At 41.6% G+C, this 25986-nt stretch overlaps 2 protein-coding genes across 4 annotated transcripts in view; both read right to left on the reverse strand.

Moving 5' to 3' along the window:
* Window positions 1–16607, reverse strand: part of tmem245 (transmembrane protein 245) — a 26616-nt gene extending 10009 nt beyond the window's left edge. Inside the window, exons 1-14 of one of the 3 annotated variants that reach the window (XM_017453274.2) lie at window positions 15913–16606; window positions 13677–13794; window positions 11933–12028; window positions 11610–11732; window positions 11190–11369; window positions 10870–11039; window positions 9814–9837; window positions 4811–4915; window positions 4558–4640; window positions 4340–4430; window positions 4061–4159; window positions 2689–2820; window positions 817–939; window positions 414–559 (exon numbers count right to left, since the gene is read on the reverse strand). In XM_017453274.2, the coding sequence (XP_017308763.1) occupies window positions 414–559; window positions 817–939; window positions 2689–2820; window positions 4061–4159; window positions 4340–4430; window positions 4558–4640; window positions 4811–4915; window positions 9814–9837; window positions 10870–11039; window positions 11190–11369; window positions 11610–11732; window positions 11933–12028; window positions 13677–13794; window positions 15913–16512 (2090 nt within the window). In that variant the 5' untranslated portion in view covers window positions 16513–16606. Of the gene's footprint in view, window positions 1–413; window positions 560–816; window positions 940–2688; window positions 2821–4060; window positions 4160–4339; window positions 4431–4557; window positions 4641–4810; window positions 4916–9813; window positions 9838–10869; window positions 11040–11189; window positions 11370–11609; window positions 11733–11932; window positions 12029–13676; window positions 13795–15912 lie in introns of all 3 variants that reach the window. The other 2 variants (XM_017453275.2, XM_017453276.2) reach the window with 2 other exon arrangements.
* Window positions 16608–17441: 834 nt separating this feature from the next.
* Window positions 17442–24825, reverse strand: LOC108256422 (DOMON domain-containing protein FRRS1L). Its single transcript, XM_053674981.1, has 5 exons — window positions 24456–24825; window positions 22104–22188; window positions 21367–21505; window positions 20597–20843; window positions 17442–19206 (listed from the first exon to the last, which is right to left on the reverse strand). Exons 1-5 carry the CDS (start codon window positions 24649–24651, stop codon window positions 19034–19036), a joined length of 840 nt encoding a protein of 279 aa, XP_053530956.1. The 5' UTR covers window positions 24652–24825; the 3' UTR covers window positions 17442–19033.
* Window positions 24826–25986: the final 1161 nt, after the last annotated feature.

The following is a 25986-nucleotide window of genomic DNA, read 5'->3' on the forward strand; positions in this document are numbered from 1 at the left end:
CTCCAGAAAGAAAAAAAAAAAAAAACGACGTTTGGAGATTTGCACTTGTATTGACGATTGCTGTCCAACTTAAGAGCCATTACAGAAGGTTTTTTTTTTGTTTTAAATAAATGTCCGTTTGAATTGAGTGAAGGTTTGTGTCAATTGAGCTTGACCAATCAATGACCCATTTCTAGCTCCACCCACATAACAGTGTTCAGTACTCTTGGTACCGTGGCAAAAAGCATGGGTACTTAGTCATGCTACAGGCAGTTGAAAATAATGACAGTGTGTGCTCATGGATTTGTAACGGTACTGTGCTGTACCACACTGTCAAGTGGGAAACTTGTTCTGTTGCTCTTGTGTGTATCCGTCTGTGTGTATCCGTCTGAGTGCGTGCGTGCGTGTGCGTGCGTGTGTGCGTGCGTGTCTACCTGATGGCCTCCTCCACAGACTGGCCGATGATGTTGGATGAAGGTCCAGGCTGGGACAGGGGTGTGAGACTGATCACCCATTTAACAGGCTTGTAGTACTCACCACTGGAGCTCAGTAAGTAGAACAGTGTTGTCAGGAAAATCACCTACACACCACACACACACACATACACACACACACACACACACACACACACACACACACACACACACACACACACACACACACACACACACACACATAATAATCAGAGAATCATTCTGTGTGCAATACTGAATGTCATTGACATGTTTCTTTCTCCTCACAGTATGAATGTACAAATAATAGGCATAATAGGTAGGTAGGTGTGTGTGTGTGTGTGTGTGTGTGTGTGTGTGTGTGTGTGTGTGTGTGTGTGTTTACCAGTGACAGAACGAAGTTGAGCAGTGCTGTGCCGCTGTGGAACAGTACAGTGAGCAGCGTAGTTGTTGTGGAGATCAGCAAACCGACATTCCGACTCATCACAACCCATAGAGACTCCACAATCTACGCACACATATACACACACACACACGCACACACACACACACGCACGCACACACAGCAAGTTAATTACAAAATGGAAGATAAAAGTGCACACATTCATACCGGCACAAATTTGTGTTCAGTTTTCCAAATCAGAACAACTGATTGACCATTTATTATAGAGAAGTATAAATAAAGATTCAAATAAACTGGATTTCATTAAACTATAAAGAATATAAATAAATAAATAAATAAATAAATAAATAAATGTGACGACGATGACGACGACGACGACACAAGCACACTATAACAGATCGTTAAGTGGTGGACAGGAAAATATTTCAACAAACCAAACCTAGTTCTTTAAAAATAAATAAGTGGGCGGGCGGGCAGGTAGATAGATGCTGTAAAAACAGCGTTCATTGATTCTAATTGTCTGAACATGAGCCAGCTCGGCTTCTGCGGCAGATCCTCTGTTGAGTCCATGACTCCAGCCACTATGAAACAAAACCATCACTTCGAACTGTCTTATTTACAGCCATAAACTAATCAGTAATGCTACAGCATTCAAATGTATCTGCTGTCACCATTCAATCACAGAACTTGCTCTTCCAGACCTGTGGAATTTTATAACTGGACCTTTACTCTTTTTTTTCAGGTATCATGTATATACAGGTATCAGCAAGTTCAATTCAATGCTATTTAACACCAAACATGTTATTTTATACTCATTTAAGACACTTGTTACTCCACATATCTAGTTGCCAAATGCAAACCGAAGCAGTCTTGAGTTCAAGAACAGCATGTCCAAGTGATACCAGTGGTTACAATCTCTATAGCAACAACAAAAATGGTGGAGAGAGGACAAAGTGCTATAAGACACAATTAAAGTGACTTACTAAGCAGGGTTGTTCAAGTTGATCACATAAGCAGAATGATTCATTTGTACTCTTTTCTACAGATAAGCAGAATGAGAAACAGCTACAGAAGTGTGTATTTTTTCCATTTCTAGTGTTCAGGCAGATATAAAGATGTGAAAGTGTGCAATCTTCCCTCAGCTAAAAAAAAACAAACAACAACCACATTTACTATCTTAGAATCAGCATGCTAAGAAAACAGATCAGCACTTCCTTCCTTTCAAAAACTCGATCAGTATTATACACATTATGTTCCATCAGGAGCACACGATGGCTTGGTGGTTCGGGTTAAGGTTAGGGTTAGGATTAGCACGTTGTCCTCACACCTCCAGGGTTGGGGGTTCGATTCCCGTCGCTGCCCTGTGTGTGTGGAGTTTGCATGTTCTCCCTGTGCTGTGGGGGTTTCTTCTGGATACTCCAGGTTCAGATAGGCTCCAGGTTCCCCATGACCCTGTAGGATAAGCGGTATAGAAGATGGATGGATGGACGCAGATTATATTTAGGATTTCTCCCTAATTTAATCTTGGCCAATTCTCACCCACCATCCAGTTCTCCCTATTATACCATTATATATTATACCAATCTGGGAGGGTGTCAAAGAGCAGCGAAATACACACGGAGGAAAGGGCTATCTACCCTCTTCCGCATACATGAGCTCAGACACCCATGATTGGCTAGAGTTGTTGTGATCGCCATCCCGTCCCGTCCACCCGGAGAGCCCAGACAATTCTGCTCTCTTGGACTCCCGGCCACAGACTGATTGTAAAGCACCCATGATAACATTAACGTGTGTTAAAATCACAGCATATTGTACAATACACGCATACGAACAAACACCCACACACACGCTCACCGATAGCAGTGTTTCAATGTTGTCCTGCAGGAAGGAGACAATATCCTGCCAGTCCAGTATGTCTCCCAGCCAGCTGTTCTGCCTCTGCATACTTTGCTTTTGGCCACGGTGGCGTCCGCTGTACGTTACGTTCTATGGGAAAAGAAAGAGAGAAGCATTGAAAAGCAGGGAAGCGCAGTGTATAATCATCTCATCTAGCCTTGTAGTTCCAGGCAGACAGACAGCACTTTTCCCACTCCACACTGCACTACAGCACAGTTTCTCATTTCAATCCACAACAGTCCACACCTTGGTGGAGTATCAGTAATATCAGAGTATCAGTGTTCCACCACCCATTTCCCACATGACACTACTGTTAACAGTGAACACTGAAGCGTAGCAACAATACAGAAGTTGACTCAGCATTTAGTTTTATGTGAAGCTCACCTGTACTGAGTGAGAAAGCGTGGCTAAAAACTGTTGGCCTTTATATAAATAACTAAACTGTAGCATACAATTCAGACATACTAATAGTACAGTAATGTGATTTGGGACGCAGCCCTAGATGTATTTTTATGCCTCAAATGACACCTGGTAATGATTCTGTGATAACTGTGTTTTGTTTTCTAGCCCCTTCGTTATTCCCCTCTATGGGACCCGTGTAAGAAGCATGGGAAATTCAGCAAAAAACCAAATTCAGCATGGGTCACATGGTGCTGGTCCACACTGGAACAAGGGAATCTGTGTCGGTCTGTGTTTCTGTCTCTCTGCATCTTTGTCTGTCTGTCTGTGTCCATCTGTCTCTGTCTGTCTGCCTCCTTCTGCCTGTCTCCATCTGTCTCTGTCTGCCTGTCTCCATCTGTCTCTGTCTACCTGTCTGTCTGCCCCTGTCTGTCTGTCTCTGTCTCGGTCTACTTCCATTTGTCTCCCTGTCTCTGTCTGCCTGCCTGTCTCCATCTGTCTCTGTCTGCCTGTCTCCATCTGTCTGCCTGTCTGTCTCCATCTGTCTGTATCTCTCTGTCTCCCTCTGTCTGTGTCTGTCTGTATCTGTCTGTCTTTGTCTGTCTGTCTCCATCAGTCTATGTCTGCCTGTCTCCGAATGTCTGTGTCAGTCATTTTTCATCTGTGTCTGTTTGTCCCTGTCTGTCTCTCTGCGTCTCCGTCTGTCTGCTCATCTCTGTATGTCTGTCACTGTCTATCTGCATCTGCCTGTCTCTATCTGGATCTGCCTGTCTGTCTCCATCTGTCTCTGTATTCCTGTCTCTGAATAACGGTCCGTTTACCCCTGTGTGTCTGCCTGTCTCCATCCTCATCTATCTCTGTATGTATCTGTACGTGTCCATCGTCTGCGTCTACATCTGTGTCCGTCTCCATCCATCTCTGTGCTGATTACCTTGACAAACCATGAGTGGTAAAGTCGGTCCCACAGCTCCAGCACCTGCTTCTCGATCACTGCCGTGTTGTTCACTTTGTCACCAAGCATCTTCTGGAGCTACAGAAACAGAAAGACACTCTTACTGCACTTTCCTTCAAGTGCACATCCATGCGCAGGCTGTTCAGGTTGGATCACGTTAGCTGGCTTTTGTTGGATTATAATGATGATGATCAAATCATTGTACGTGCAAAACAAGACAAGCTAAAACTGGCTAAACCCCCCTGACCTGTACCTTACCTTTTGCGTGATCCACTCTCTCCCATGCTGGTACACATTCGTAGCTGCCGAGTTAAGAGCTTTCTGGACAACACGAGCCTCTGGAAGCCAGCTGCGACACACACACACACACACACACACACACGGAAAAGTTTATAAAGGCACTGCATTATGTCAGTGTGTGTGTGTTTGTGATGTGTGTATGTGTGTGTGTGTGTGTGTGTTGTCATGTGTCTTACTTGGCCCACTCAGGGTGGTTGGCAAGAGTCTCGTTGATCAGGTTGCTGGTGACCTCTATGATATGAGCGCTCTCATGATGCACCTAAAAAAAATTTCACACCAACTGTATCAGGCACAGAAACACATTTTGACAAGTTTAAGGCAGCAAAATAAATTCTGAATCTGTTACATGTTTCTATCCACTATTACGACTGTACTGCACGACTATTTTAGTGTTTTATTTTGTATGTGTGTATTTTGCATACTGTATACCATAGCAGTGAGCAAGAGGGCCATGAGGAGTGTCCCTGTGACCAGGAGAAAGATGATGAAGATGCTGATGAGTTTATCCAGAGATTTCTCCAACCATATGATCATCTGAAAGGGAGGGGAGGGGACCCAGAAAGAGAGGTACAAGCATAAAGATGAGCTTCCAGAAGGTGTAGATGCTGAAACAGCAAGTCTGTGTGAGCACAAAGAGAAACCTGCTTCCACTGTCCTACAAGTCAACCCCGAGAAACCAGCTAGCGAAAGCAGTAGCCATCTAGGGTCCTGATCCCTCGACAATAATCAAAAAGGGGAGGTGTTGCTAATGTTTTGCTGTTTACATGCTTGCGACAAATTTGGCACACTCTTAGGAAAAAAAGGGTTTCTTAAGGGTTAATAGTTCCTTTGTAACGGGTTCTACCTGGTTCACACAACCCTTCAGCGTTCTATCTAAGCTTTTGGAAAACATTTTCTTCCTCCATATGCATGAATTTAAAAAAATAAAGAAACTGCTAGCCCATCTGCCTCAAGATTCGACATGTGCATTCTGAGATGCTTTTCTGCTCCGCACGGTTGTAAAGAGTGGTTATGTGAGTTACCATAGCCATCCTGTCAGCTCAAACCAGTCTGGCCAATCTCCTCTGACCTCTCTCGCATCAGTAAGGCGCTTCCGCCCGCAGAACAACCACTCGCTGGATGTGCGATTGTTTTTCGCACCATTCTGTATAAACTCTACTGACTGTAGTGTGTGAAAGTCCACAGAGATCGGCAGTTTCTGAACTACTCAAACCAGCCTGTCAGGCACCAACAACCATGCCACGGTCAAAGCCACTCAAGTAGAACCTTTTTAGGAATCTTTAACCCTTTAAACATCCAAAGAACCCATGTGGAACCCTTTTTTCTAAGAATGTACATTCGCGCATGACTGTGTTTCAGACCCAGGAGGCGTGATTGTGCTAACAGCGAGCTCTGCTAAACAGGAAGTGGTTGATGAATATAGATAAGTGTTACTTTTACAGCAGACCAGGTTTCTCTGCGCACCCCGTAGCTAAAAGGTCCTGTCTAAGGCAGTCTAATCCTGTTCCCGTGTCTGGTTTAGTCATGTGGCTAATTAGCTCTCATCACAGCCTAACGCTGGTTCAGTAGAGGTTAGTGATGCGTTGTGTGTTTCAGGTAATGAACATTAGGCAAGAACTTGTAGACTGAAATGTGAGTAAAAAGCTGGTATTTGATGACAATGAGCCAAAGCCACATGCTGAGACCTTACAATGAACTTCAGCACCATCTGTTCCTTTCAGCAGGGTGATAGTGTTCTATATCTGACTCTGCACTTTGGAGAATGTCACGTTCTCTCAGTGTGTTGATGAGAGGCTGAGTTCAGAATTAATTCATTCTCAGGCAGGGCACTCACCTGCTGATGTTCTCTCAAAGCAGAGGTTATTATATTTCTTTTTTGTATTTTTTTTTTTATAAAGGGAGAAAATGTGTGATGGAAAATGTGTTATTTCTAACTAAATTGTATTTGTACCCTTTAGAAGAAATTAGAAGGCATTTCTTTCATTTTACAGAACAGATTTGAAGAAAAAGACCCCCATTAGTGTGTTTGACGCAACTCGGACTCTGACTCTAAAACTAGTATGGCGTTTAAATGGTAATAATAGTAGTAACAATAATAATAATAATAATAATAATAATAATAGGTTGTGAATTTACTAATATTATAGTTGCATTAATGTTATGCTTTTCAGTTACAGTTGGATTTACTACGTGGGCCAAAAAAAAAAAAAAGCTTCACTTTCTCCAATTGTTGCGTCCCAAAATAGCAAGGGCCAACTCTCAAGGAAAATTCCTCCCCCACACAGGCCCCACTCCAAACCTAAATACACCCCACTCCTGTCTGTCTGATTCAGGCATGTGCCGAGAGGAAATTTCCATTACAATGCTTGTCTATCCTTTTATGATTCCTTACTATAATTAGCAAACAGCATTTTGCTGAACTGATCTTGTTGGGCAAAAAGGAATTTAAGATGAAACTGTAACTCAGGTGTGGGCAAATGATAAATGTATTAGCTAGCCCACCACTAGGTAACTGAAAGCTCCACTGTGCTGGAAAACGTGGTAGCTAACACAATGGAATAACACACAGCCAATGAGTTCGCTAGTTTAGTTAAATGCATTAATCCAGATTAAGGGGAAAACAATTATATAATAATAATAATAACTTTCATTTATATAGCACTTTTCTAGACACTCAAAGCTCTTTATATAGTATGGGGGGAATCTCCTCAACCACCACCAGTGTGTAGCATTCACCTGGATGATGTGATGGCAGCCATAGTGTGCCAGATACCAGCTATTGGTGGATAGGAGAGGAGAATGATGTAGCCAGTTCAGGGATGGAGATTATTAGGGGGCCATGACAGATAAGGGTAGTGGGGGAATACTCTTTACAATAAGTGTCCTGGGATTTTTAATGGTCACAGAGTCAGGACCTCAGATTAACATCTCATTCGTAAGACGTACAATGCAGCCGGAAAGTATTCACAGCGCTTCACTTTTTCCACATTTGTCATGTTACAGCCTTATTCCAAAATGGATTAAAATTATTTTCCTCAAAATTCTACAAACAATACCCCATAATGACAATGTGAAAGAAGTTTGTTTGAAATCTTTGCAGATTTATTAAAAATAAAAAACAAAAAAAGCACATGTACATAAGTATTCACAGCCTTTGCTCAATACTTTGTTGAAGCAGCTTTGGCACCAATTACAGCATCAAGTCTTTTTGAGCATGATGCTACAAGCTTGGCACACCTATTTTTGGGCCGTTTCTCCCATTCTTCTTTGCAGGACCTCTCAAGCTCCATCGGGTTGGATGGGGAGCGTCGGTGCACAGCCATTTTCAGATCTCTCCAGAGATGTTCAATCGGGTTCGAGTCTGGGCTCTGACTGGGTCAGTCAAGGACATTCACAGAGTTGTCCTGTAGCCACTCCTTTATTATCTTGGCTGTGTGCTTAGGGACGGTGTCCTTTTGGAAGATGAACCTTCGCCCCAGTCTGAGGTCCAGAGCGCTCTGGAGCAGGTTTTCATCAAGGATGTCTTTGTACACTGCTGCAGTCATCTTCCCCTCGATCCTGACTAGTCTCCCAGTTCCTGCCACTGAAAAACATCCCCACAGCACGATGCTGCCACCACCATGCTTCACTGTAGGGATGGTATTGGCCAGGTGATGACTGGTGCCTGGTTTCCTCCAGACATGACGCTTGCCATTCAGGCCAAAGAGTTCAATCTTTGTTACATCATGGTCTGAGAGTCCTTCAGGTGCCTTTTTGCAAATTCCAGGTGGGCTGTAATGTGCCTTTCACTGAGGAGTGGCTTTCGTCTGGCCACTCTACCATACAGGCCTGATTGGTGGAGTGCCGCAGAGATGGTTCTTCCTCTGGAAGGTTCTCCTCTCTCCACAGAGACACGCTGGAGCTCTGTCAGAGTGACCATCGGGTTTTTGGTCACCTCCCTGACTAAGGCCCTTCTCCCCCGATCGCTCAGTTTGGCCGGGCGGCCAGCTCTAGGAAGCATCCTGCTGGTTCCAGACTTCTTCCATTTACGGATGATGGAGGCCACTGTGCTCATTGATATCTTCAATGCTGCAGAAACGTTTCTGTACCCTTCCCCAGATCTGTGCCTCGATACAATCCTGTCTCGGAGGTCTACAGACAATTCCTTGGACTTCATGACTTGGTTTGTGCTCTGACATGCATTGTCAACTGTGGGACCTTATATAGACAGGTGTGTGCCTTTCCAAATCATGTCCAATCAACTCAATTTACCACAGATGGACTCCAATCAAGTTGTAGAAACATCTCAAGGATCATCAGTGGAAACAGGATGCACCTGAGCTCAATTTTGAGTGTCATAGCAAAGGCTGTGAATACTTATATACATGCGCTTTTTTTTTTATTTTTAATAAATTTGTAAAGATTTCAAACAAACTTCTTTCACGTTGTCATTATGGGGTATTGTTTGTAGAATTTTGAGGAAAATAATGAATTTACTCCATTTTGGTATAAGGCTGTAACATAACAACATGTGGAAAAAGTGAAGCGCTGTGAATACTTTCCGGCTGCACTGTACACTGTATATTATGACGCACACCCTATTTGCGTCCTCAGCAAAACGTTTCAGCTATATACTATGGTGCTCTAATTATTCATGCACGGTCTTAATTGTCTATCGTCTTTATTTTACTCTCAATACGTTTAACCACAGAGTAACTCTGAGTAATATGACCGGCTTTGCACTGGATTTTATTTTCCTTGGTTTCTGCATATATAGTGTAGCACATGGTGAGATTCGGAACAAATAGTTTGCGCTGTAGTTACAGCATTGGGGGGCGTCAATCTATTCTGATGCGCAAGTTTAAAAGAGCTACATACCAAATGAAAACATTTGCTTTGTAAAAGTCAGTGAAGGAGTAGTGTTTATTTTCTTTTTCATACTTTCTGCTTTTATTTATTTATTTATTTATTAAACATGGTGGTGGTAGTTTCTATATTTCATAATAATGCATTTTGAATACTGCAGTAACTCAGTGAATGACCTGTTATCGGCACATGTCTAATCAGGGTTTCTCTCCATGCATCTCACACACACTGAAGCCAACCAAGCCCACACATGTCTACAGCAGTGGAAAAGACCGAAGCCTCACAGGCTGTTCCTTTACTGGGACGTTCTTAATGCCAAATATTTGTATATCTTAACCTGACAGGAAAAGCTTTCGGTCTCTTCCACACAGCAAAAGCAGTATACACACTCGCACACAAACAAAAGCAAGATCCGCAAGTCTGCAAGCTCAGCTGAGAACAGAAAGATGGAGGGATGACAGTGGATGAGGGGAAAAACATCAGTCCAAGCTTCTAAGTGTGCACACTGTCACGCTTTCGCTCTTCCTTTCTGTTATTATTCTTTTTTCCTTGTCTCTCTCCCACTCTTGCTAGCGCAAACCATTTACCTGCTTGTTAAGCCAATGCCAGAGCTTTGAGAAAGGAGACAGAGAGACAAAGTGTTATTAGAAACAACCAATAAGAGTGCAGGAAAGCAGCAAACATCAACATGTTGTTGTTGTTTCAGGCAACAGTAGAACAGGATAGGATTGGAGGTAGGAAATACTCTACTCTGAGTAGAAACAGCTTTTGTTTACCTAATTAAAAATACCATCCTTTAAAAAATAAAAATTGTTGTCCTACATTCGTAGAAAAAAAAAAAAAAAAAGAAGACTTTTCACCTGCAGGTCATGTTTTAATGAGATGAGTAAGAGCAAAGAACTTTCAGGATAATATAACTGAATGGCAATGACTACACAATCCATATAGCTAGTTCAATTCTGATTGGCTGAGCATTTCCAGTACGTTAAATAAACCTAACAGCACTTAGCAATTAGACAATAAAGACTTGTTGATGTACGTTAATGGACAATGAGTTGTCTCTTCTCAAAACCCAAAGCATCAACAGAAGGAAAAACACTGGCCTAGAAACATTGGTTTATCTTCTCAAACAGGAAAGCTCACACTGTGAGACTGTCTAAATACCTAAAACTAGGATGTTGTATAACTCCATCACCAGTACATGAAGTCCTACAGATAAAATCTAAGGTGTTTTGTTCATACAACCTTTACACAAGTAACTACAGAACTAAATAGCTGATCTAAACCGTAGTGATAAGAAAACCTGAGCAATTCATTACCTGTATGAATCTTTTAACCACCTTACATAACATCAATGCTGAATTCTTGATTCTGATTGGTCAGAAGGTGCTGATTAATTTTCTATAACAGCAGCTTTGACCGTACAGACTGCATTTTTAACGTGCTTGTTCAAATAGTATACCAAGAGCTAATTTAATAAATCATTTCCTCAGTGGCCGATTCTCTCCTACTGGTGAGTTTATAGCTGCTATAATCATCTTCAGAACATCTGTGCATTGTGTACAGGTTGAGTTTTTCGTATGAGGATTCTTCAGGGAACTGTAAAGACGGTACGCCGTAAGTGGATCCACTAGAGGTGTTACCTTGGTATCAACCCGCAGTAGAAACTGTGCGAGTCCTTTGATTGGTCCAGGCAGCAGAGCATCCTGTCTGTCTCTGATAAACCTCTCCAGCACCACCCACCACGCTGCTAATGTCCGCTCGGCGAAATTCTTCACCCCGAAATGCACCACCAACCTCTTAATTACCCACACTGTCAGAGCAAAACACACACACACACACACACATATATACACACCAATACACACTAATTCTTCTTCAAATCAAAATGAGTATTCAAATATACATACAAAAGAGAATACATTTTGTCCAGCTAGTATACACACAAAGACACACAGATTACCAGCAAAGGGGATGGGCAACAGCTGCAGGATCCAGAGGTTGAGCCAGACCTGCACCAGCACAATGGCCCACACCAGCAGCACAAAATAGATATCACTGGCTTTCTCCTTGTGCGCAAGACTATGGAAATCCGGGCGGGGACGCAGTGGCGTGGTGAACACCTCACTCGTTTTAGAGTGGTCTGTGTGTATGCATAAAAAACACACCATCAAACTTAACACCACAACACAACCAACACAACAGTCAGATTCTTTGGAACAGCTGCACGATCAGTAACCCAGAACCTTAACCACAAGCCACCACTGCGCCAGTATAGATTCATTCGTTTTCTTGAAGGGTGTTGTTCGTATATAACAACTCGTGTAGCATGAGTGTGTCGTCTGTGTATGTATGTATGTATGTATGTATGTTTTTCTTTTACCTTTAGATGGTGCTTTGGCATCGCTCTCTTCATCATTCTCAGCCACAGGCCGGTGGTTACTGCAGGTAATGGCCATGTAGATAGTGTTAGCAGCAAAGGAAAGGACCTGTCCTGGCAGTTCCCCTAGAAATGAAGAAGTCACCAAAAAGGAGATGTACATTCATTCTTGCACTAGTTCTTACATCACTCCTGTCTCACACTCTCTGCACTAGTCCTGTGCACAGCTCCAGGTTTGTCTATTACACCATGATCTTGAAGATTTTTTTTTTTTTTTACAGTATATTCATGACAACTCAGTTTACAGTCATTTCTTCTCTCCTCACCTTTTCCTGGTACAGGTGCTTTCTCCTGAGAGCCCACTATTAGCAGAATGACCGCCAAAACAAACATGGGCACTCGCCAGGCTCCTGCCAGAGACACTGCAGCAAAAAAAAAAAAAACAAGGTGGAAGATGAGAACACAAACACACAACTGCGGTAAATGAACTTGCACTGTTGAATATTCAATTCGGATTTGGTCAGGAGGTGTTGGTCAATTTTCTGTGACAGTGGGTTTATATGAATGCATTCTTATCGTTTCTATAGTAACAACTGACACAGGGACTTGTCTGGCAGATGCACCACATAAGCGTATTAACAACCGTGATTTAAGTCGCTGATCGAGTGCAGATTTCCATGAGGCAATGTTTATTTAGAGTTTATGGAAGGAAACTCCAGTTTCAGTGCTTCAACAGTAAATAGGTTTTCCGATATATGAAAGGACAGAAGGCTTTGCGGAGAGGATGGTGATGGAAGGACTGGTTATAGCTGCTATGACATAAGTGATAGCATGAACTAACTTGCTTCATGGACGTTCCACGACGTTAACTATAAACGAATGAAAGTTCAGATTAAGAAATAAAATTGTGTAGCAAAATGGTGTGGCGTTAGTTAAAATAAATAAATAAATAAATAAAATTTAAAAACCGCTTCAGGACATGCTGTTATTGAAAAAAAAATTGAAGAAAATTTGGGTCGTTATGCCGCATAATACCGCCACTCCCGTCACTTTTTATTGCTTACATCGTACTTTTTTTTTTCTTTTTTTTAGATCTACTGTTTATATAAACTGTCACCCAAAATGGATTTATCCAAAGGCATGGATTAAAGGAAATACATACAGTCGTTGTAAATAAATAAACACTGCTCATGAGCAACAATTCAGTGTGTCTAGGACTTGTGAAGTCTGTGTGCGTGGTAGAGAGATCGCACTTTTATTTATGTTTGCTGGGTTTGTTATCGGTAGCTAGGCTGTAGAGCGCTAGGAGAAATTTATACTGCACTAAAACAAGAAAGATCACAGTCGCACAGGCGCCTGAGAGAACTAGTGCTACCCAAACGGTCCTGTATCCGAGTACAGCCAAATATAATGGCAAAATAAATAGACGTAAACTTATGAAATCATAAAAGGACCTCGGGTTTTGTTTAGGGGTACTTTTATCTTTATATGTGTGTGTGTGTGTGTGTGTGTGTGTGTGTGTGTGTGTGTGTGTGTGTGTGTGTGTGTGTGTGTGTGTGTGTGTAAGTCAGAGAGAGAGAGAAAGCAGTAGGAGAAGTGGTTAGACAGCAGCTGTGTGTGAAGTCTAACCCTAGTGATGAATTAGGGCCTGTTACAGAGACAAAAGGTCAGCACTATGGCATTCTGGCGAAAGTCCACTATGACACAAGCACTGCTCTTTCTCTATGAAAGGCCAATTTGTCAGTCAGCACAGGAAATATCCAGCAAAGCTCGCTATGATCGGGAACTAAATATGCTGAAAACAGTCAGGGATATTGAGTGGTTCTGAAAGCTTTTCTGCAACTTCCACATAAACAGAACAGAAAACGAAAGCGTAGACTGTGATAGTCTGTTATGACTGTGTGTTTAAATTTCCCAAGCTTTTCACACTTCAGGATGTTCACTGGCTTTTTCTCGAGCACACAGCAGACTAAACTGTTCGATTTGTCGATTGATGCTAAACTGTGTCATCTAATTTGTACATTTTTGTCATTACATCATTGCTCATAAGGCAACCCATGCCGGACTTACCCAGGTAGAATATAAGAACCGTCCAAATTGGCACAGACATGGCACGCAGGTACCCCTCCATACCCGGTGTCCACTTAAACACCACGGCCAGCACATAACCCACCACTAACGTTCCAACCTGGAAAAGAGACAGAGAGTGAGAAGCTTTCCGTTCAGGATATCATATCCGGAAGTTTCCCTGCCATTCAATACTAATCTAATACAGACAGTTTCGCATCCATACGGGCTATTAACTAATGAAACATGATCAGAAAAGATAGGATAAGATACGATCCGATAAATGTGCATCAGTGCAGAAAATAATGGAAGATTTTATTCTTTTCATTTCCATATTTTTCCAGGTCTGGAAATGCCTTCCTTTAAAATGTCAAACTTTTCCTGACCATGAAAAAGTCAGGAAAATGTCCACTGTCCTAATGGGTCCTATTTTCGGTCAGAAATCTGTACACCAATCAAAACAAAGAGTTTTATTAAGTACATTCTGTTCTCTGGATAAAGTAATCTGTATTATCCTAGGGCTAATGCTATTTAAACTTATTTTTGTTCAGCCTGTTGTGTAGATGGAACGTACAAGCAAATTTGCCCTGAAAATGGCTGAAAAACTCAAATTTGTATGAATACGATACACAACATTTGCAAAATACAACATTCTTTCTCTACAGAGAAGTGAAAGTGTTCTGTGAAGATTGTTAGTCATCCAGATCATTGAGGGTGAATTAGTACACACGCTTAAATACATAGACAGTTGCACTGGCGAGGACGAGTCAAGCTTGTTCGCATCCATTACACCCACACCTGTATTTCACATTCTCCTTCTTAATGATGTGTTACAGATGTGGCAGGCTGAAAAACACAACATCAGCTCCAATGGAGATCAAACCTAGCGAGCGTTTCACTCCGAGTCATCACCAGACACGACCATCTACAGTCTGGGCTAGAAAGAAATCAGTCCCAGCCTCACTTCATACATACCATTCTGTGTATTTTTTGTACAACACCACAGTGGTGGTGCTCTTGGGCTTGGTTCTACACAAATTCAAAATAATGGAAATGACTGGACGTGAATGCCAACAATGAAACCTCACGCTGATGTCTTTTTATCTCTGAAAAGCAACGTGTACCGTACCGTCCCAAGCAAACAGTGTAATGTACAAAATTATTTACACACATCTCTATACTAGTGTGCTGTACATCACTCCCAGTTCTCCAACATACTGTAAGGAATAGTGAGTAAGGTGTTAATGCATCAGAGATGTTCGTCTGTGACAGAACAGCACAGACACCATAAGGCATTTCATACGCATACGTACGTGAAGACGTAGCAAATGTACATTTTGTACATACTGGCGGACTAAAAACGTTGTATACTAGAGGAAAGGTCAGAGCTAAAATATACCTCGAGAGCACCAGAGTCTAATATATAAACATATTTTAATGTAGAATTCTCAGATGTGTTCCTGTGAAGATGTGAAGAGGTTTATGACTTATGGTGGATTTAAAATTAGACTTAGGATTTCTGGTGCTGGTTCAGTTGTTAAGGCTCTGAGATACTGGTCAGAATGGGCTGATACTGATCCAGTACTGACATCCCAGTCTATAGAGATTACACAGAAGGGTGAGTAAAACAAAAAAACACGCAGAGAGTTGCAGTCCTGCCTTGTTGATGATGGCAGACGAGAATGGTTAGAGCAGACGGGAAGACTATGGTAACTCGGTGAGCCACTCTTTACAACCGTGGTGAGCAGAAAAGCATCTCAGAGTTCAACACACTGAACCTTGAGGTGGATGGGCTACAAGAGCAGAAGACCACATCAGGTTCCACTCGTGTCAGCTAAGATCAGAAGACTACAGTAGGCACACGCTCACCAAAACCAGACCAAACCCATCATCTGGTCTTTTTTTTTTTTTTCTAAGTACATTTTCCAGCACATTTGGACCCAACAACCAGTACACAGTCAAATTCACTCAGATCACATACTTTCCCCAGTCTGATGTTTAAACATTCCCTGAAGCTTTTGACCTGTATATGCATGATTCTATGTACTCACCTCATGCCTTCTGATTGGTTGATTGGATAATTGGTGAAACACAGTGTCAAAAGAACACAGTGTCAAAAGAACACAGTGTTTTGGAGACGTATTAATGAGTAGGAAACATCGGACAAATCGTAAGAACCCCGGCATGAGGGGCGTGTCACTCTCTACACACACACGCACGCGCGCGCTCACTCACTCACCCATAAGGTGCTGAAGTAGTCGAGCACGTGGCATATGACGTCAAACAGGTGCTCGAGCACAGCCTGCATACCGATGACGCTCCAGAACAGATAGAGGAAATAGAGGAGCGGCGCACCGGCCCCGATCACCAGCAGCACCTTGAGTCGCTCGAGCAGCAGAGCGCCCAGAGTCTCTACACAGTGGTTCACACAGCGGACCGGCACCAGCAGTGTCCCCAGCACAATGGGCGTGCCGCTGGCCCGGAGCCCGCTGAGCCACGAGCGTCCCACGCGCGCCAGAGAGTGCTTGAACGGGTGCAGGAAGGTTCCGCACAGCACGGCCCAGAGCAGCGGCCGCAGGAACGCCTCGAGGATGAAGTACACCAGCACCGCGGCGCCGCAGCAAATCGCCACGAAGATCATGGCGCCCGTGTTGTAGAAGGCCTGCTTGATGTTCTTATCAAACTTCAGAGACGGCTGCTGACCAAACAGATGGCCAACCATACCGACGGCGGGCTGCCCCGACTCCCCGAACGACACCCGGGGAGCGCGAGCCACACGAGCGGCGGGAATCACTGGATCCCCGTCCAGATCCGGATCCGGACCCTCCGCTTCTGCCATGTCCGCTGTCCTGCTCTACACTCCTGCCTGCTCTGCTCCGTAAACACACATGAGGAATTGCGGACGTAGGAAAATCGTGACGTAGCTTGTTGCGAGCACACTGGGTAATGTAGTGTCAGGCTATTAGGCTGCGCGTGATACTGGCCACTGAGTCAATTCTTTGATCCGGCTCATTTGAGTGAACTCTGATAACCGACTCGCATGTAGATGGTATGTTTGGGGAGACGAGATAACTCTTCTTAATGGAGCACAAACACAGCAGGCACAGTGGCATCAATACTGTATTTATTTACTTTACTGTATTTTAATGGTTTTACACGTTTTTAGTAACTTGCTGATTAAACGCGATGCAAAATAATGTAATTTTGTTAATTATAAAGTAGAGTAAGAGTTCATTATATATTTTTAGTCAGGTATAGAAGAACAATCACTGGTCGTTTTTGTAAAAACAAGCAAAAAAAAAAAAAAAAAAAGCAATGAGTCGGTTTGGAGTTAAGAGTCGGCTCTTAATTGGTGAGCAGAGCCGAGTTATCTGACTCAATCAAAATAACAGAAATTCCACTACCAAATCAGCAGCCTGAAAATTGTAGGCCACCAAACTTCTAATATATATATATATATATATAAAGATCTTGGTCATATAGATATATCTCACAATGTTATCTTGCCGTTTTCCTCTGAGCATGTGCATGTATAAATAAGTGTGGCCAAATGGCTAACACAGAGTGGTGAAATAAACCTGTGGGGTTTGGTGGCTGATGACAAAAAAGTGATTGTATAATGTTGTATAATCATTATTTTCTAGTCATTGGCCACCAAACCCCACGGGTTTATTTCACCACTCTGCACTATGTTGCAAAACCTTTACAATAACAATTCACATGAATACAGCCAGCTATATGGTCATAATAAATTCCACCACAACTCTGTTGAATTCTCAATTCTGATTTATTATAAGGTGTTGGTTTAAATTTCTATAAAAGCAGATCATGCTATTAAATTACAGTCCTGTTGGCTGTAATTAAAATCACAGATTGATATTAACGCGCTGGTTGTAATGAGTCATTGTTTCTATAGTAACAGCTAATTCACAAGGACTTGTATGGTGGATGAATCGCATAATCTAAGACTAACAATAAAAATATTTAAAAACAGGATATTTAACAAATAAAAACAGTCATTGATGATATGAAGCCTGGAGAGGTTTATATAACACTTATAGATGGAGTCTTCAGTGTCAGTCTTCTGTAATAATAATCAGGTAAATTTGTTTTCCACCCAGGGAAAGTCTCAGAATGGAGGGATTTGCATTCTTTTCTGCTATTTTTTTTTGTTTGTTTGTTTTATTAACTTTAAGGGAGGGAAAAAAATAGAGGCTGGTGAGGGAATGACTGTTTATAGTTGTTGAATGTAAGTAATAATCAGAACGACCTTTTAAAATTGTTCCACAACATTAAATCTGACTATAAATGTCTGAAATGTACAAAGCATTGTTCACCAAAAGAAAAGTAATGTAATCAACACTTCCTGGTGTGCTGCGTGAGGAAAATAATCCACTTCGGGTCGTAACAGTAATGCCACTTTGCATCAGGCCACATCACATCACCCCGTCTTGGATTATTTTCCTGTAAAAGCACACACTGTTGAGTTTTATTCTTTACTTAAGTCAGTTTAGTCCATAACATGGTGAAAAAAAACAGCCAGAGAGGGACAGTTTAATAACGAGATCTCAATAACAGATAAACACTGATTTAATAAATGCAAAACAAGTTTTCTACAATTTATGTGGAATAGAAATACTGCTCTAAACATGTCAAAATAGCACATAAAAAAGACCTGTGTCTGTGGAGTGGCTCAGAAAATCCAGGTCTGCTGGCATGCTTCAGCTTCAGGGAGTTGCTAATACTACTGCAGCGATGCTGGAGTGTTGTGGTTGTATGGAAGTCTGTACGTGGGCTTAAACAATGTGTTCGAACGTGTTACTTCAACAGATAACAGATGCTGCTTCACAGTCATAATGTAATATTATATTTTAGAGAACTTCAGTGTGTTACTCAGACATTTCTGTTATTGTGCAGAATAACTGTTTCTGATTCTTTGTCAAGAGTTGCTGACACGGTTATTTACTGCAGCGCCTCCTAGTGATACTGGAAATGTGTGGTGCTACTGTGAACAAACTGGCACGTGCATGTATTTGGCACTTGATTTAACAAGCCGTGAAGAAATACCGAACGTATCGGCAATACTGGAGATGCACGTGACAAATAAGCTAAGGCATTTCATCTATATGGCCTCGGAGCTTGATTAATAATATGCTCCATAGTAATAGAGCCTTCTTCCTAAAACTCTAGCTTACTGCAGATGATTAGCTGTTCCTGTGATTTCAATATACAGCTTGTTTTTGATTTTGATTATTCTTCAACACTGTTTTATTGCTGCCTGTCTCTAATGCTGTCGTAGTCATAATAATCCCTGCCTGTTTTCATGGTGAATCATGTTTCCCACTGGTAGGTCATCCTGGCTATGGGCTTCCCATGAGCAGGTAGAATGTGAGGGCCACAATGAGCAGGAGGCAGAACGGGGATGAAAACGTCTGGTAGGCTGTAGCGGGCATGAAAATGTCCTCGTATTTATAAATGCTGATCATGCGATCAGACACTGGAGGTGTGTCGATGTCGTGCCTTGTTATGGAACCTGGGGAAAATAAAGACAGGAATGTTAGCTCAGACATCCATGTGGTGATGTTACACACTGAAGATTGTTGGGGGGGAAATATTACATAAATTGTGACAATTCTGTGTGGAGTGATGTCTGAGTACTGAATGCAAGAAGTTATGGATGAGCCAGAAACAATAACATATGCATACTCTATATGGACACATACAGTTGCAATCAAAATTATTCGACCCCCATTGCAAATCAGGTTTATTTTCAAAATGTACACTTTCAGCTGTTTGCAATGAACAAATCAAACAAAAGCATTTGAAATATTTCAACACAATGAATGCTTCAAGTGGTTTCCCCAAGTTCAACTGAAAATGCAACTTATAATGATTTCTCCAGTTTCAAAAGTATTCAACCCCTTCATGGTGAGCATCTTTAGTACTTAGTAGAGCACACTTTTGCTGTTATGACCTGCTGCAAACGAGATGCACAGCTTCTGGCAGCGTTCCTGAGGAATAGTAGCTTATTCATCATGAGCAATGGCCTCCAGTTCAGTAATATTCTTGGGTTTGCGTGCTGCAACCGCCTTCTTCAAATCCCACCAGAGATTTTCTATGGGGTTCAAGTCAGGTAATGTGTTTGATTGTACATTCATGTTCCACTTTAATAGGAACACCTATACACCTGCTCATTTATGCAGTAATCCAATCATTCAATCATGCGGCAGCAGCGCAATGCATAAAATCATGCAGATGTAGGTCAAGAGCTTCAGTTAATGTTCAGGTCAAACATCAGAATGGGGGAAAAGTCTGATCTCTGTGACTTTAACTGTGGTGTGGTTGTTGGTACCAGAAGGTTTGGTTTGAGTATTTCATAACTCATAACTGCTGGTCTCCTGGGCTTTTCACACACAAAACAGTCTCTAGAGTTTACACAGAATAGTGCGAAAAAACAAAAAACACTGCGTGAGTGACAGTTCTGTGGGCAGAAACGTCTTGTTGATGAGAGGTCAAAGGAGAATTGGCAGATTGTCTCGAGCTGCCAGGAAGGATATATTAACTCATATGATTACTCTTTACAACCACGGTGAGCAGAAAAGCACAAAACATCGAACCTTGAGGTGGATGAGCTACAAGAGTAGAAGTCCACATTGGGTTCCGCTCCTGTCAGCCAAGAACGGGAATCTGATGTGGTCTTCGGCGGTTGTAGCTCATTCACCTCAAGGTTTAATGTGTCGTGCGTTCTGGAGATGCTCTTCTGCTCACCAAAGTTGTATAGAATGCTTAAATGAGTTACTGTAGACTTCCTGTCAGCTCCAACAAGGCTGGTCATTCTTCTTGCCAGCATCTGGTTGAGAGTAGAGGTGTACAGGAACACAACAAATCAGATACAGAGTACTACACCCCTAATACATGCATACCTTGTATAGCAGGTCCCCAGGCAAACAGGTAATACCAGCTGAGATGCAGGTCCACCAGTGTTTCCTCACGTGGCACGTGAAGCGGGCGCTTGAAGCGACAAGTCACCCGATTGCTCTCGAACAGGCCCTCCTCATCCCGAGCTGGATTTCGCCTGATCTCTTTGGCCCACTGGCCCACGTTATAGAAATGATGGATCCTCACCCGTCCATTATCATCGTGGACACAGCCCATGACATCATCACCTCCCTGGGAGAAGGTTTATGACAGATTATGACCATGATGTTTCTTTCATGTGTGTATATTTTACATGGGAACATAGACACAAGAAGAGTCTGCAATTAATTGTTAACAGTTATGGGTTACCTAAGCTCTTTTCTTATTACAGCTTCCAAACTTTTTCATTTGGTGACTGAAATTAAAGGTACATTTAGGCTTTAATACAGTTAAATCATTAAGCAGCTGTAACAATAAATAACTGGGAGATTTTACAAGACCGTGTGTGTGTGTGTGTGTGTGTGTGTGTGTGTGTGTGTGTGTGTGTGTGTGTGTGTGTGTGTGTTAGGTGATCTGGGTGGCTCTTCATGCCAAACAGCTCAGAGTAAACTCAATTTAATGAATCATGAAACATATTGAAGAGCATTCATGGTTGCTTCTGAAATATCGGCCCTTGCTTATCACAGATCCACATTTTAATTTCTTTATATATATATATATATATATCTATATATATATATATATATATATATATATGAGAGAGAGAGATAATTACCATTTTCTTGTCAGAAGAAAAGCCAACAGCAACCCAGCCATCTGTGTCTGCACTCATCTCGAATTCAACATCTGTACCGATGCGCCTGTAACTTAGGAAATATTCGCATGTTTCTGCATCACAGCCCGGTTTTCCATACCTACACACACATACAAATAAATATAAACAGAGATAAAGAGACATATATTATACATTCATTTATGGAACTTCAACAATTTGTTTATTTTTATTTTTTTAATTAACTGACATTAGTGACCCTTATGTGAACTGTTTATTAGTCAGCATTGCGTTATCAGTGTGCTTCCTAACAAAACCTGATAAAACGTCTGAGCATGCTGCTCCAGGAATATAATCAACAACGGCATGGTGTGATGATTGTATTGATTACTCTCTGATAACAGCACCAATGCCCAGTAGTATTTTGTTCCTCTTATACCACTGTGATTTTAATATCATTTTTAATTTATTAATGAATGACACATCATACATACTTTTCATTTACAGTTACATTTCACGTCCACAAAACAAGTTAGCCATAAGGTACGTGGAGGAATTGCTATTCATTATAATGTATTGGGATGACCACATTATTGTAAACCTTACAGCTGGAAGTACTCTGAGAGCTGCTGTTATGGAAAATTCATCAACGTCAGAATCAAGAATTCAAGAGTGCCGTAGTGCTGTAATGTTCAAATGCATAGCATATCTTTACATTAAATATTAAACTTTAAGCTCACCTGATGCAGCCTTTCGTTACTCCACAGTCGCTGACTTTGATGCGGGCAAAAGGGTCAACAGGCGGTGCTGTTGGGAAGGGATAACCTGCATGACACAAATCAAAGACAAACACCTGCTTCATTCATTGTATAAGAGTGAAGAAACTGTTGTTGGGGATATGATTAACAGAAACAGAATAGAAAATAGACAAGCATGGTTTCCACCTATATCCAGTCCCCTCAAAAAGTATTGGAACAGCAAGGCCAGTTCGATTGTTTTGCTTTACACTGACGACATTTGGGTTTGAGATTGAAAGCTGAATATAACACGATGGATCAGAATTTCAGCTTTCATTTCCTCATATTTACACAATGATGTGTTCAACAACTTACAGCATGGCACCTTTTGTTTGAACCCACACATTTTTTCTGGTGACCAAAAATATTGGAACATGGGAATGACGGGAGTTTCTTGTGTGTAACATCTGTGCCCTGTTAAACTGACTGTTTAAAGAATTCATAGCTCTGAATGTCTACTCTTGGTTTGAGCCCTGGGTTTTGGCTGTGAACACTGCATTTTTTGTTCAAATGGATAAACCAGCATGAAGACCAGAGAGCCGTCTATGGGAGAAAAGCAAGCCATTTTGAAGCTGAGAAAAGAGGAAAAATCCATCAGAGCCATTGCACAAGCATTGAGCATAGCCAATACAGCAATTTGGAATTTCCTAAAAAAGAAAGAAACCACTGGGGTACTAACAACCAGACATGGAACAGGTGGGCCAAGGAAAACAACAGCAATTGATGACAGAACCGTTGTGAGAGCTGTGAAGAAAAACCCCAAAACAACACTCAGTGACATCAGCAAGAACCTTGCAAGCAAGAGATATGCAACCAAATATTAAGTGTTATTTACTTTAAGACTAAAAGGATATTTGAAGTTCCTATACTTTTGCTCACCTAAAAATTGGGTGGTCTGCCACCAAAGGTGCCATGTTTTAAGTTGTTTAACGCATCTAGATGTAAATATCAGAAAATGAAAGCTGAAATTCTGATCTATTGTCTCATATTCATCTTTTGATCTCAAACCCAGATGTCTTCAATGTATAGCGAAAACAGTAGAATTGGCCTTGCTGTTCCAATACTTTCAGAGGGGACAGTTCATCCCAGTTCATGTAGATTCTCCTGAATTTGGCTCCATCCATCTTGCCCGCAACCCTGACCAGTTTCCCAGTCCATGCAGATAAAAGCATTCTCACAGCATGATTCTACCACCAGCATACTTCACTGTGGGGATGGTGTTTCTGCCAAATGTGTGCCAAGGTCAAACAAGACTCATCAGACCGGCAAATCTTTTTCCAGATGTTCGCTGAATCTCCAAAACCAGATGTCAGACATCTTTTCAGTAATGGCTTTTCTCCTCGCTACTCTTCTATAAAGCCCAGCTACAGCATGCACAGTGTCCATGCTATTTATACCTATCCTGTGAACAGCTTCTCCTGTCTGAGCTGTGGACCTTTCCCTCTCCTTCAGACTTCTCCAACAACTGCGGAGCCACTCCAACAACTGTGCTATATTCTTTCTCTTTTGTGATAATGGACTTAACGCTACTCTGTGGAATGTTCAATGTTTGAGATATTCTTATAACCAAAGCCTGTTTGATACTTTTCCATAACGTTTTTCCCCCCAAAGCTCTTTTAGGTATGTTCTCTAACAAACTCTGGGTCAAGACACTGTAAATACCCTCAAATTAAAGCTGACATTATGTAATTTAGTGATATTAAATCATTTATTCACTGTCATAAAAATGACCCATGCAGAACTCTGCAGAGACTCGAGCTCAGCATCAGACCCTGGAGCTGGAAGACAACAAGGTTACCCAGTACACTGATCTGTCGCCTAAAGAAGTCATATTAAAGTAACTGCTATTAAAGTATTTGGATCGTTCAATACAACCAGTATTCTTTAAAAAAAAAAAAAAAAAAAAAATCAGTATACAGGAAGTTATGTATATGTTCTGCTGAGCATCTTAAGGCAGAGGGCGTGGCTTCAGCCTCAGCCTCAGGGGTGCTGACCGCGGTGCTGACTGAAGACCTGCTTCCAAAACAAGGCACATCACACAGAGGCTATCCAACATCCAAAACCGCACATTAAGTAACGTGTCACATATACTACACTATATGATTTTAATACAGGCGAGTTCTAACGTAGCCATAACATCCTTTTGTAGTTTATGTCCAAAAAAAAATCGAAAAGGTTTCGAAATAAGCTTCCTGTTCATGTCCAACAGGCCTACAACAACACTGCTCCTAACACTCAACCAAAGGCTAAACATATTCATAAACACAGCCAATTAGCAGTAAGCCAGTTTATTACCTTCGTCAGAAAGGTATCTGGACTCCAGAAATTCTGAAGCGAAAGTGCTGTAGGAATCCTTGTGGTGCTCGGTGTGTCCCGGCTCTCCCTGCTCTCCATGGCCGCCCCGGAGTGTGTTATCGTCGGTAGGGCTTCCTGTGATCAGCCGCCACAGGCTCGGCTCCAACAGCAGCAGAGAGAGCTGCACAAGAAACATCACCCGAGCTTTCTGAAGAGATTTATTTATCAAACCAAAAAGAAAGAAGTGGGATGTAAGCTTTGAGTCGCATTCCAGTGCCTAAAATTGGGGCGTACAGCGAGCCTTAATCCGATTAGATAATGTTCACGAATGAAAGAAAATCAGCTAATAATCAACATGATGCGCGAGCGAAAGGGCTTAAAGCAGAGCGGCCAATGAGGCTGTACCAAGTACCTCAGAGGGGGATTTCTAGTATGCGCAATAGTGCTTTTGGCTAAAAAAAAAACTCATCCGTTAAAAAGGTACACATTTTTATTTGACACTAAATCCCATTTGATTAATTATGTAACACAACATTAGGCCGACTAACACTGTGTCATTTTGTCCACCAGTAGTTTTATAATCTCTGTTCCCCTATGGTCGCACCAGTTTCTCTCGCCCTCCTCATGTCAGTGCAGAGAGACTGGCACTGTGCGACTCCAGTAGCAGAGCACTGCATGTCTGATGGACTAGAGTCATGCTTGCACATTTTATTGTGGCTTGTTTTACTGCCATCGCTGTCACATTATCCAGGCAAGTGCAAATGTCGCCTAATCCAATCTAATCCAATCCTATTATACTGTGTATAATAACCTAATTGACAGTTTACGATTGTAAATAGATTAGATCAAGTGTATGTGCAGAGATAGGCTCAAGTCATTATAATGGAAAATTGTTTCTGAAATACTGTAAGTCATAATGGTAAATGTAGCACCTAGGCAAAAGTTAGATGACAGGACTAGTACAGTATGTGTTCTTTAACTAGTCCCCCAAACGAAAATACTGGTAATGATGCTGAATGTAATGGCCTGCAATTAAATCCCCAAACTTGAGATAAACTTGAAACGAATAAACGAAAGCATCTGATTATTTTCATTATGCAAGATTATTATGTTAATGCGGAAGAGTTTAATAAAGAGCAGGAGTACTGTGGCATGTTAATTGCTGTAGGAATTGTACAAATTACAGAGTCACAAAATACAGAATTATTCCATTTAACAAAAAGGTGCGTTATTTGTATCGCAGCAATCAAAGCAACAAAGTACTACTAAATACTTAAAGTGCTGATTTAGATATTTCAGGATTCATTTATTTAGTGATATTTCAGGATTTCATTTATTAGTTGTGCTTATATAAACACTGTAGGTGTTACTCTGGGCATTTTCCTGTGAATCTTGAAAAACCTGCAAGTACATCAATGTATACTGTAACTGATGGCAACAATAGAAAGTAGCTGTGGGCTTTGCCGTCCATCATCTTTTGACTACTGATTGCGTCTTGACCTTCGTTTGCTTTTTTTTTCTTCTAATTTAA

This window comes from Ictalurus punctatus, chromosome 23, assembly GCF_001660625.3.
Source record: "Ictalurus punctatus breed USDA103 chromosome 23, Coco_2.0, whole genome shotgun sequence".
In the NCBI taxonomy this organism is placed as follows: domain Eukaryota; kingdom Metazoa; phylum Chordata; class Actinopteri; order Siluriformes; family Ictaluridae; genus Ictalurus; species Ictalurus punctatus.

Excerpts from the sequence above, each read along its gene's own strand:
- LOC108256422 (XM_053674981.1), bottom strand. The coding sequence starts at position 24,651 with ATGTTTCTTGTGCAGCTCTCTCTGCTGCTGTTGGAGCCGAGCCTGTGG. Across the intron at positions 21,506-22,103 it reads GTAACGAAAGGCTGCATCAG|GTATGGAAAACCGGGCTGTG; the intron begins GTGAGCTTAAAG and ends ATGTGTGTGTAG. Across the intron at positions 20,844-21,366 it reads TTTCTTCTGACAAGAAAATG|GGAGGTGATGATGTCATGGG; the intron begins GTAATTATCTCT and ends ACCTTCTCCCAG.